This window comes from Macrosteles quadrilineatus, unplaced genomic scaffold (genome assembly GCF_028750875.1).
Source record: "Macrosteles quadrilineatus isolate MER2022 unplaced genomic scaffold, UCM_ALF_1.0 Scaffold_8__2_contigs__length_117827958, whole genome shotgun sequence".
NCBI classification, from domain to species: Eukaryota; Metazoa; Arthropoda; class Insecta; order Hemiptera; family Cicadellidae; genus Macrosteles; species Macrosteles quadrilineatus.
The window spans coordinates 23,143,264-23,155,369 of NW_026542601.1; the positions used below are offsets into that span (position 1 = coordinate 23,143,264).

General features: G+C 33.5%; 1 protein-coding gene across 1 annotated transcript in view; it reads right to left on the bottom strand.

The window, feature by feature from the left end:
* Positions 1 to 12,106, bottom strand: part of LOC129000265 (ectopic P granules protein 5 homolog) — a 77,918-nt gene that overhangs the window by 16,180 nt on the left and 49,632 nt on the right. The window contains exons 35-40 of the mRNA XM_054427225.1: positions 7,309 to 7,472; positions 6,569 to 6,652; positions 5,686 to 5,781; positions 1,707 to 1,876; positions 1,369 to 1,577; positions 426 to 677 (exon numbers count right to left, since the gene is read on the bottom strand). Coding sequence (XP_054283200.1) covers positions 426 to 677; positions 1,369 to 1,577; positions 1,707 to 1,876; positions 5,686 to 5,781; positions 6,569 to 6,652; positions 7,309 to 7,472 — 975 coding nt within the window. The remainder of the gene's footprint in view (positions 1 to 425; positions 678 to 1,368; positions 1,578 to 1,706; positions 1,877 to 5,685; positions 5,782 to 6,568; positions 6,653 to 7,308; positions 7,473 to 12,106) is intronic.

The following is a 12,106-nucleotide window of genomic DNA, read 5'->3' on the forward strand; positions in this document are numbered from 1 at the left end:
AAATAAAAACAAATGTACAGATACAAAAATATAAATACCAAAGAGTAGACAAAACTAATGCCATAGTCTTTTTTTAGTTGTATTAATATTTTATAAAATAAAGGTGGGTTATTTAGTATCTTATATCATTAACAACCTATTTTTGTCTATTTATGATTTTAGGTAAAATTTAAGATCTGTTTAACCAATTTACTTTTTAAACAACAATTTTTTGGTTTATTTTCAGCATTAAACCAAAATAAAAATAAATTATGAATGATTGTCATCAGAGTATCTCATGTTAAGAATTTATAATATTAGGATCAATCTGGTTAATTTTTTACCAATCTTTAAGAATAAGATCCAATCTAAATAGTTACATGTTTTAAATCAGCCAAGCTTACAATAGCAGAAAATTCTATGACCATGAGGCACCATTTACATACCAGTCTTTCTGAAAAATGCTGTAAGGCTAGCCTCAAGCAGTGCTCCCAATGTGTCAGGGTTGGCAACTGTGATACCAAGCACTCTCATCAGAGCTGCCACTACAACAGACGCAGCAGATCTCGTGTCCAGCCACCCTAGTAGAGCCTCCAGAGTCAGGGACGCCACCACGCTGTTGTTGCCTTGGTTGACTAAAGTCAAGATCTCCGTCATTAGCAGACCAGCTTCAGACACCCGTTGAGGACCAGGCACGGCTGAAAAAGTTGTTTCAGATAAGAGGTGAACTTGTTAGATCAAGGGTTTTTAAAGTGTTGCTTGAGTACCAACAATGTCATGTCATCATAGAGGAGGGAAATTTGATAAGATATTTTATTTAGTTCTAACACATAACTTTAGAACATTTTTTGTAGGTAATTAACAAGACCGGGATTATTTGTTACTTGACTTATTTTTCACATCAAATGTTATTACTTTGATAAAAAAGGCATAAAATATGTGCAAGGCTAGATTAAACACTTATGATTAATATTCTCCGGAGGTTAGGGGAGCTGGTCTAGTGGTAGAGGTACAGCGTTCAAATATAGCCAAGTAGCTATGTGATAATGGTGCGACCCTCCCCCTTTAAACTTAGCCTAACAAAACGGTGCAAAAGGATTTTTAGCTAAAGGATGTTCGATCCTAGGATGTAAAGGTAGGACAAAAAAATCCTCCATTGTTCATGCTCAAAACATACAATTATATTTCATTGCTTTTTGCCATCTTTTGTTAAAGTTCCTTGTCAAATGTGGGATAGAGCAACAAGTAAAAGAAAAATTAATCTGAGTACTTGTAATATCAGAAAGATCAAATTAATTTTTTTACAGTTAGATAATAAATAATTAATAAAATTAAGGGACAAAAAAGTCAAAGGCAAGTAGAACTCAATGATGAATGAAGGCAACTTACTCGCTGTGACGATGGTTTCAACTTTGTCCACCATCCTGCGAACAGTGGCTCTTATCTCGTCTTGGTGGGACACGGTCAGCTGCTTGTATCTGCTCAGGGCTGACAGTAGCAGTTTGACACACGAGCGTACAAACATTTGACGCTTCCTAGGAGTGCTTGAGTGAAACTGTGTAGCTTTAGAGGAGTATCCGGCAGCAGTCTCCAACAAACTAAAGAAAATGTAATCATTACATTTCAAACATTTTAAATTAGTGTATTTTTTCCATAACCGAATCTTATCCTATTGTGGGTATACTCATAAAAGAAATAATTCTATTTTGATTAACTGAGTGACTTACTCAAGAGCAGCCATGTCTGTGTTGCTCCAATCCTCCCCAGGTATCTGTAGGATTACTCGAGGATCATAACTCATGACAAGCCAGTTGACTACAGCCTCGTAGTTGCTGCACTCAATGAGATGCCACGAGAACTGTTGGCTCTCCACCAGCAGTGGGGTCACCTTGCCGCTCTGAAAAGCATAACATGCAATATTTAAAAAATTCAACTCTTGAAACTTCCTTTTTAACTAATTTACTATCAAATAAATAATAGAGTTATTAATAAAATACTACACAAATTTACAAAACTAGTGTTTACAAACTACATCGATGTTTTAGAAAGCAATAGTACGAGTAATAGACTAAAAAATATTGTTGAATCACATTCAATGTACTGTTCTGTGAATTTCCCTACGAGAGTGTGTGACACTAAAGAAAGTTCAATTGATCAGATTATAACAAATATTAATAAAAATGAAATTGTCGTCACAGGACTAATTACTGAGATATCTGACCATGATGGTCAGCTTTTTGAAATACATTTTGGCAACTCAAACAAATCAAAAAACAAATCCATCACCACCACTCGTAGAAAATTCACAGAAGACAAAAAAGCACAGTTTATGCATTTAATTTCTCATGAAAATTGGCATGATGTCTATAACGCTCCTGTAAATGATAAGTATGATGTGTTCATCAATGTTTTCATGTATTATTTTAACTTGTGTTTTCCTATGGTAAAATGCAGACAGACTTCCAAAAAAACAGGCTGGATGAACCAACACATTGTTCAGAGTAAACAGGAAATCGACAGACTAAGTAATTTAAATCGGCTTACCAGGGACAAAAATGTTAAATTGGCCTTGAAAAACAAAAAAACTTAATTAAAATCCCAAATTCTTGGAGCTAAAACTAACTTTTTCAGTGATAAGATACGCAATGCAAACAATGTTTGCAAGACAACATGGAATATTATAAATAAAGAGGTAGGCAACAGTTCAATCCGCCAACAAAACATTACTTTAAAGCATAGAAACAGAGACGTCAGTGATCCCAGGTTGGTAAGTGCACTCCTAAACCAGTACTATGCCAACATGGTTGAAACAGAAGTCATCCCAAACATACCCAACAAAGCTACAAGTATCCAAACACCCCTTTTGAGCCACTCAAATAAAAGTTTTCTTCCTCAAACACTATCATTAGAAGAAATCAAATCAATAGTTTTGTCTTTTAAAAATAAATTTTCTTGTGGTTATGATGAGATCCCCATGCCTATTATAAAAACAGCAATTGACTATCTAAAATATCCGTTATGTCATCTTGTAAACTCTTCTTTTATTACAGGTATTTTTCCTGACAAATTAAAGATTTCTAAGATTAAACCAGTCTTTAAAAAGGGAGACCCCGCTATACCTTCAAACTATAGACCTATATCTTTACTACCATCCTTTTCTAAGATCTATGAAAAAGCTATGTGTATAAAACTAACAGAATTTCTGGAAACCAACAACTTGATAGATAAAGAACAACATGGATTTCAATCCGGCAAGCCTGTGATTAGTGCTAGTGTTCAGTTCATTGAATCAGTAATAGATTCGGTGGATAAGAGAAATAATGTTACTGGGGTCTTCATGGACCTCAGCAAGGCTTTTGATAGTGTGTCACACTCCAAGCTGGTAAGTATCCTGTTTTGTTTGGGTATCAAGGGAAGAGCTTTAGATTGGTTTAAATCGTATTTAAATAACAGACAACAATATGAAGAAATAACTAATGTCACAAACAACAATAAGGTAAATTTTACTTCATCATTGGAAATTTTAAAATATGGAGTGCCACAAGGATCAATCCTGGGACCGCTGTTGTTCATATGTTATACAAAGGGTTTACCAGATGTATTAGATGATGCTAAAGTCTGTTTATATGCTGATGACATTAGCTTACTTGTATCTGGTAATACCCATCAAAAAGTAGAGTCAATAGCAAATAACCAATTTCCACACGTAAATACTTTCTTAAACAATTTAAACCTTTTAGTTAATATAAATAAGACAAAGTGCATATCTTTCTCAACATATCAAAGTAATAAACCAGCTCAACACAGAATTTTGATGGAAGGAAAATGTCTAGAAGAACTGCAAAATTTTAAATTCCTAGGACTTGTACTTGACAAAAATTTGAATTGGAACCTTCATATTGAACATCTTGGCCGTAAAATTTCATCAGGGATTTTTGCTCTGAGAAAAATGTCTAAATTATGTCCTTTGGAAACATTAAAAATAATTTACTTTGCTTTTATTCACTCCCACATCTCCTTTGGCATAATTTTATATGGTGCAACCTCTCATGAAAATTTGGAACAAATATTATTTCAAAAAGAAGCATTTCGTATCATGTTAAACATTCAAGATTGGAGAACCTCAGTTAAAGAACAATTTTCAAAACTTGGTATTCTTACTGTTTTTGCCCAATACGTCTTTGATTTGATCTTGTTTGTAAAGAATAATTTACCAAAATTTGAGACCTTGGGTTCATGCCACAGCTATGGGACAAGGCACAGACACAAAATCAGTTTTTCAAATCACAACTTAAAATTCTTTGAAAAAAAACCTTCATATGCTGGGATTAAATTTTATAACCTTCTACCAGATAATATTTTACAAATAACAGACAAAAATACATTTAAAAAACAGCTAAAAAAACTTTTATGTTATCCAAGCCCATTTATTCCCTAGATGATTTTTTTGGTTGAATGTGTTGTATATTTTTTAGCTAAGCTTTTGTATTTTTGTTTAGCCTTTTTATATAAGTTAGGGTTAGTTCTAACAATATAATTTAATTGTATAACGCCATTCTGGTGCAACATGTTGTACTCCTGACTAAAGATTATATGACTATGACTATGACTACAAACTCTTTAAGACAGTTTAAGACTAGTAACACATTTAGGTAAGTAGTTAATTAGTTAAAACTCTATAAATTAAACAATTTTCTAGTTTATGCAACATACTACTGGATTTAGACATACTAGGGCAAATTTGGCAAAATGTGAAAAATTAAATTAAAATAATTTACAGTTGAACCTCTATAAGACGAATTTCAAGGGGTACGGGAAATATTCGTACAATAGAGGTATTCTTAATAAAGAGGGTCGTTTTATCGAGGTTTAATGCTGCTGTTATTCTTCTTATAGAGGTTTCTCCTTGCTCCAAGGTTTTTCCAAACAATGATTGGGGAAGGAGGAGGGATGGGTGGGGGTTTCATGTTGAGACAAGCTTCTGTTTGTTTTGAAAACTACGTACTATGGAGGTTAAGATTATGATAAATTCGTCTTATAGAGGTCACGTTCGTCTTGTAGAGGTTTTGTGCTAAGAATATTCGTTGTATAGAGGTTAATCAGTCCTAGCCCATGTCACAAACAAATTCGTCTTATGGAGGTTTTTAACTTAATTACTACGTTGTATAGAGGTGTTTTTAGTATTGACCTATATGAAAGTGTCAAGGGGATTAAAAAAAATTTGTCTTATCGAGGAATTCGTTTTAACGAGGTTCGTACAAACGAGGTTCAACTGTACCTTACTCCTGTAATGTTACTTGTTCTCATATTAGTTTTTGGAGGTAAAGATTATATAGAATTCTAAAAACATATTGCAGTTTATAGCCTCTTTAATATTTAAGCATGATTTCGCCAATAAAATAAAATAAAGGAGCGGTGGCCACATTTTGGTGTCTTCATAAATATTTTATCATCTCATAATGCTTGTCTGTCAAAAGCCTATAGTAAAGAGAAGACTACAAAAAAAAACTTCATATTTCAATTAGGTCTATATCAAAGTAAATATATATCAGATCAAAATATAAATCACTATAAACACTACTGTGTCATAAAGTTCACTATAAAACTCAAGCAAAGACAAATAATAAAAAAATCAAAGTAAAAAAAAAACTTCAACAATAACAGAACTAATTATTTTAACGGAACTAATCAACGCATTGACCCTACCTGCCGTACGTTTGGCTCATTGGCTAGTTTGATCAACAGATGTAACAGAGCTGAATGCACTCTAGTGGCGGTTTGAGGAACTTGGGAACTGCACACCTGTAAAATACACTTATGAACATCACTAGCATCACTTTTATTGCAGAATGTTGGTTTAACTCACATATATGAATTTGCACAAGATTCTACTGGGCACAAGGAGTCTGTCAAAATAGTAAAACATGACCAATTGGGAAGCAGAATAAAAACCTACGTAGGAAGTAAGAAAAGGGTGAGGGGTAAAAACTGTGGTTAGATAACACGGTAAATGTGGTAAGGCAATATTGTGCACAGCAAAATCATCACCATCTGAGTAATTAGCTGTGATTATCAATTGAATCGGCAGTCCGTGATTTTTTGCTAAAAATTTGATATAACGACCCAATTGGTCAAACCCTACCACTTCTCCCAATAGTAATATTTTGAATACAAAACACCATTTATCAACTTAAAATCAACATTAAAATAAAACTATGCACGAAATTCCAAATCAGATATGTTCTAGAGATACATGTGACAAAGCAAAAAAACCATGTTCAATTTAACATTAATCAAACGAATAAAGTAATTTATTTTGGACCTTAATTTTTTTTCCATTTTAATATGATCTAATACTGATTGCATAAATTCAAGTCCTAATTACTTAATATGACAGAACCTGTCAGATTCAGATTGTGGAATTCAATTTTAAGTCGAACTCGACATGTGCTTATTAGAGATTATCCTACTAACTTAGGCTTGGATAAAAAATCATGCAAAAAAATTCATATTAATTGTATTATTTGATGTTTTTTTAAGCTATTAACTATCTAACTTTCAGATAAATGAGTATTTTAATGCCACTTGCCTGCTGTATCCATTGTTGCCACGACACTTGGATGAATATTGCTCCCACAAAGGTGTGGCAATCTGGTAGATATTGGTCAACTACCTAGTAAAAAAATCTTAAGATAGATTACAGTAAACAAAATGTTATTTCCAACAGTAATCTGTTACGTAGGTGTAAACTGAAGTTAAATTTATAAAAATTTATATAAATAAAACATTATGGTATTTTTAACCCTAAGAACTGCCCATTACATTTTCAAAACGCCATTGTATTTTCGTGTAGTTTGCATAATTTAAAAAATAATGTATAATTACAAAAGTGTTATGCCTAGAGTAAAAATAAATATGCTACTTTAGGGTCTGTATTAAAAACTGCTGTTTTTGCTGCAGTATAATGAAATATGTGTTTCTGTTCATACAATGACATCAACTGATTTGAAACTACCAAGTGAGCAGACAAAAAAAACAAGGATTCAATAATTATTACTGCTTAGTTATTATTCTTAACAAACATAGTCAATGAAATAGACCCAATTACACTAGTTTAATTATTAAACACATATTTAAATGAAACTATAATCCAATAACTACTTTATAATTATTTTAAGTTATTATAGTAAAACGTCATTACGAAACAAAGAGCCCACTTTTTTTCCCACTTATTTATTTTTTTGGGTAACTATTGAATTGATATTTATTGAGTGAATAGCTCACTAAGCTGCACTAAATCTACACTTGCTAAGCTTGATCTTTCTTTACCTTGAGCATCAAGTCTATATCTTGTAACGAAGGAAAGAAGCGTTGCCAAGGTAGTGATATCAGGTTACCATGAGTCACACTCAGGATATGGTCCTTGATTGAGTTGTGTGCGTAGTTTGTAACGTAAAACTGCCACACACAACTGAGAATATTGCTACTGGCAGCTGGAAAACAGGAAAATACAGCGTTAGCATAAAATAAGTTTACCCAACCTATATGATGTTGTATTATACACTTATTTTGTTTTTTTACAGTAGGATTTTGGTTATCCAACCTCCGAATCACCTTGACTTGGGTTATGTGGTGTGCAATATTGGGTGATTGGGTCGTATTGTAACACAGTGCTTCTATGACAGTTTTCTGGTGCATTGCTCTTGTTGATAAAGACAGTAAATAACCAGTTTATAATGTATGATTACTTAATAGTAAATTATTGCAACACTGTAGTACAATAAACGCCTATTTTACACTATCGGGCTTGTCATTTTTTTTCTCAATATTATATAGTAGTTTTGGCTATCTGAAATACACTTAGCCAACGTAACTAAATTGTGGTTCAACCAAATTAACGTTTTACTACACTCCAAATGATGATCATTAAATTCACTAACCATTTAGTACCAGGGGACCCAGCCTTGCTTGGTTGAGGTAAATTGGGTTTAATCGTTAAAACAATATCGTAACAGACATTTTGTAATTTACAAAAAACATTTTTATTACAAACCATAGACATATCATCGCTGAAATAATAACAACTAGGTAATGTAAAAGTATGCAATTAAACAAAAATAAGATACACTTTTATGATCTTGCTTAACACATTGAACCCTAAGCCCGAGTATAGGTCGGGGTATGACGTAAGACACACTGAACTAACCCCGAGTATAGGTCGGGCTTCAATATTAAATTCCATAGCAACGTAATGACGTCACATTTGCTATTTTTCTTATTACGTAACCATTCCTTGGTCATCTGGCTTCGATTGTAATACCCCACAACCTAAAAAAAACCAGATGTTTGGTAACACAAAAAAAAGATCCAGCTGTCTGCAGCCTTGCATCGTATTGCTTAGTGATGACGACGACGACGCTTTGTTGTTGTTGTCTGCGCTAATGGCTGTCTTTGTTTACAATCGTTTATGTGTTCAATAAAGTGAATGTTTTATGTTTTTTACAAGTATTATGATTGCGTTATGATTGCGTAATAGTTCTTGTTATGAGCAATACCTTGTTGTGGATAATTTTTATTGTGTTTAGTGTCAAATATGAGCGATATATTTGATAAAAAAACGTTGAGTCATATTCGTGAACTCTTGTCAGAATCAGACCATAGTGATGAAGAAAATCAATCTTTTAGTGAAAATAATTACTTATGTTCAGGACCTAGTTCTACTACAATATCAGTAAATGAAAACTTGAATGATCCTATTTATGATTCTGGTTCGGAAGGTGAGTTTGTTGTAAGTAATTTAGATGCTTTTCAAAATGAGGTTAGTGCAGTTACATACATGGTTGATGAAAATGATCCTGATGAGTTGGTGTTTTATGATTTACTACCAAGTGACATAGACAATGATGACTGTAAAAATGAATCAATTTCAGTAGTTGAAGAAGATGAAAGTAGAAACTTAGGCCCAATTAGATGTAAATATAACCCTACAATTTACTCTGATGAAGAAAACTGTGATGAACCAGAAACAGTTCTAGACACTACTAGGCCTACAGATGGTATACCATTTAGGCCTAACCCTCTTGAAATTAGTCATGAACAACCACCCAATCAGCCTAATCATAAAATCTGCAAAAACAGAAAATTACTTGGGCCTAATAGTTCGATAGTTTCTTCGGATGACGAACTGTGTGATCCTGATTTCGACAATGTTGACAAAGATCCTGATTTTCTACCTAGTGATCGTGAAGATAATGTCTTACAGCCTTCAGCTACTTCTTGTTTAGGTTCTCTTAGGCCTAATAAAGTAACCAACCAAGTAAAACGCCGGTCAAATAGTACTAATTATAATCGTAAAACCAAAAGACATCGATCTATATCGCCAAATGAAAACTTACCGGATAATGCAAATTTACCTGTGCCAAATGAAAACTTTGAACATGAACCGGAGCAGACTCAACCAAGGAAAAAGAAGAAAAAAAAACCCACTGATGAGGAACTTGGATGGCGGTTGGAGGACAACCCACCGCCACTACCAGCATTTGACGAGTTAGGCGCTGGTGTTACGGCTGCTATTGATGAGAACTCAACTCCATTTGATGTGTTTTCTATATTTTTTCCTGAATTTTTTATCAAATCATTGAAGTCAGAGACAAATAAATATGCCAAATCTATAACCGATAAACTAAGAAGATCAAACAAATTGAAGAAAAATAGTGTCTGGTCAAAATGGACAACCGTAAAGCTTTATGAAATTTACCATTTTTTCTCGATTGTATTGCACATGTGTGTTGTGAAAAAACCTAAACTTAGTGACTATTGGTCAACAGACAATTTTATAAAATCTATGTATGCTCCATCAGTCATGGCCAGGGATAGGTTCCTAGCAATTTTGGCAAATTTTCACATCAACGATAATTCAACATACATCCCATTCAACACTCCAGGCCACGATCCGTTACATAAACTAAGACCATATATAGATCTTTTGCTGACTTCTTTCCCAATGTGTTTTTCACCGTACGAAGATTTGACCATAGACGAAGGAACTTGCGGATTCAGGGGTAGAGTTCGGTTTAGAGTTTATAATAAAAGTAAGCCTGACAAGTACGGGATGAAATTATATGTTTTGTGTGATGCATCTACAGGATATGTTCTAAAATTTGAAGCCTACACCGGTAAGTCTGACTCCAGTAATACAGTTGTAGCTCTATATGAGAGATTGTTGGCAGATTACCTCAATAAAGGACATACTATTTATAATGATAGATTTTACTCTTCACCAAAGCTTTTTGACTTTCTCTGGGAGAAAAATACTAAAGCAGTCGGTACCTGCATGAGCAATAGGACCGAGTTGCCCAAGACTGTCACCACTAAAAAGCTACAAAAAAATGAAACTGTTTTCATGAGAAGAAACCATTTACTCTGCATAAAATGGAAAGATACTAGAGATGTCTTAGCTCTATCAACAGCTCATAAAATGACTACATCAGAAGTTACGGTGCGTACAAAACAAGGGATGTTGCAAAAACACAAACCAGATCTGATTTTGGATTACAACAATAAAAAAACAGGTGTGGACAGAAATGACCAGTTTATTTCCTATTACCCTTTCAAGAGGAAACAGATGAAATGGTGGAAAAAAATGTTCTTCCACTTGTTTATGATGTCAATTGTCAACGCATTTATCTTATATCGAAAAACCAGACCTGCAAACCTGAGACCCCTCTGTCACCTTGAAAAATTTATAATAGCAATTGGAAAATCATTGAGCGAAAAAGCAGGGACTTTATTACAAGAAGAGGAAACTGCAAGAGCCACAAAATCTGATCGACTTATTGGACGTCATTTCCCTGACAAAATCCCCTCTACGGACAAGAAAAAAAATCCTACAAGAATTTGCAAAGTGTGTTCGGAAAAAAACAAAGTTTCTACAGGAAAATCTGGAAGAAAAGAAACTTCTTGGTGGTGTCCAGAGTGCCAAACACCATTGTGTGTGCCTGAATGTTTTAGACTGTATCATACCAAAGCAGACTATGGTAAAGCCTAGGCTAGATGTGCTTGGGAACTGATACGACAACGACATTTCAATTTCTCGTGTTATAATATGTAAGGTAAGCAATATAACTATATACATGTATATATTTCCTGAAAGGGCATGTTGTTCTCTTCAATTTCACATGATATAAATGCCATAATTATGCTAAAGTAAATATTAAATACTTTTTTAATTAGGTTAGTACTTGCGGTTGCAATTTTTGTTTTTCTCAATTTTTTTTGTTATTTCAAACTGAAACCCTGTAATTTATAGCCTACGGTAATGTAATAAAATATATGTCATTTAAAAGCTTATTATTTTCTCTTTAATTTGATATATTATTCACCAGAAAAAAGTTTTTTTTTACCAAGCTACAAATTTTTAATAATACCCTAAAATTGCCCAGTAACGCCCATACTAAGGGCATTTTGCGCTCAGGGTTAAAAGTGTTAAGTTTAAGTGCTACTCGCACAGAAATTATGCTCCTCTCTAGTCATAGAAACCCGTTGTTCGACTTTTACACTCACTAATGACAGCAGATCAAAATATGATACAAACAAAATTATATTAGTTTTAAAATGGCCTATTGACAACGATTTTTCGATTTTTCACTACTAATTATAAAGAAATTGATATTCTGTTTAATTGAAATTGTCATTGGGATTTAGCATACAGTAATAGTTTTATGCCGATTAAAACGCCCACATCCATTTACTATTTAGTTTACTTGGAATGCCTCAGTACTTTGGGGATTAAGTTTTGGTGGGAGAAGGCTGAGTTGAATGATCAGTATTTGATCGGAACTATTTTCCCCTCTATCGAGTAATCTTCAGTGCAATCTTTGCTCAATAGTGTGTATCTTTACAAGTGATGTTTTTCCCTTTGTACAGTATTTTTTATTTTGCTGGTATACTGTGGATGGCTTGTTATAAACATAAACACATGTGACAAGTCTCTTGTTTACTTTTTCCTTGTTATTTTGCTTAACCAACATAGTTACTTGGCATAAGGCCAATGTTAAAACTTTAAATTTTCAAATGAGTTGTATAGTGAAATACAAATTTTCCTAAAGAAGTGGCTGTCACCAATCAC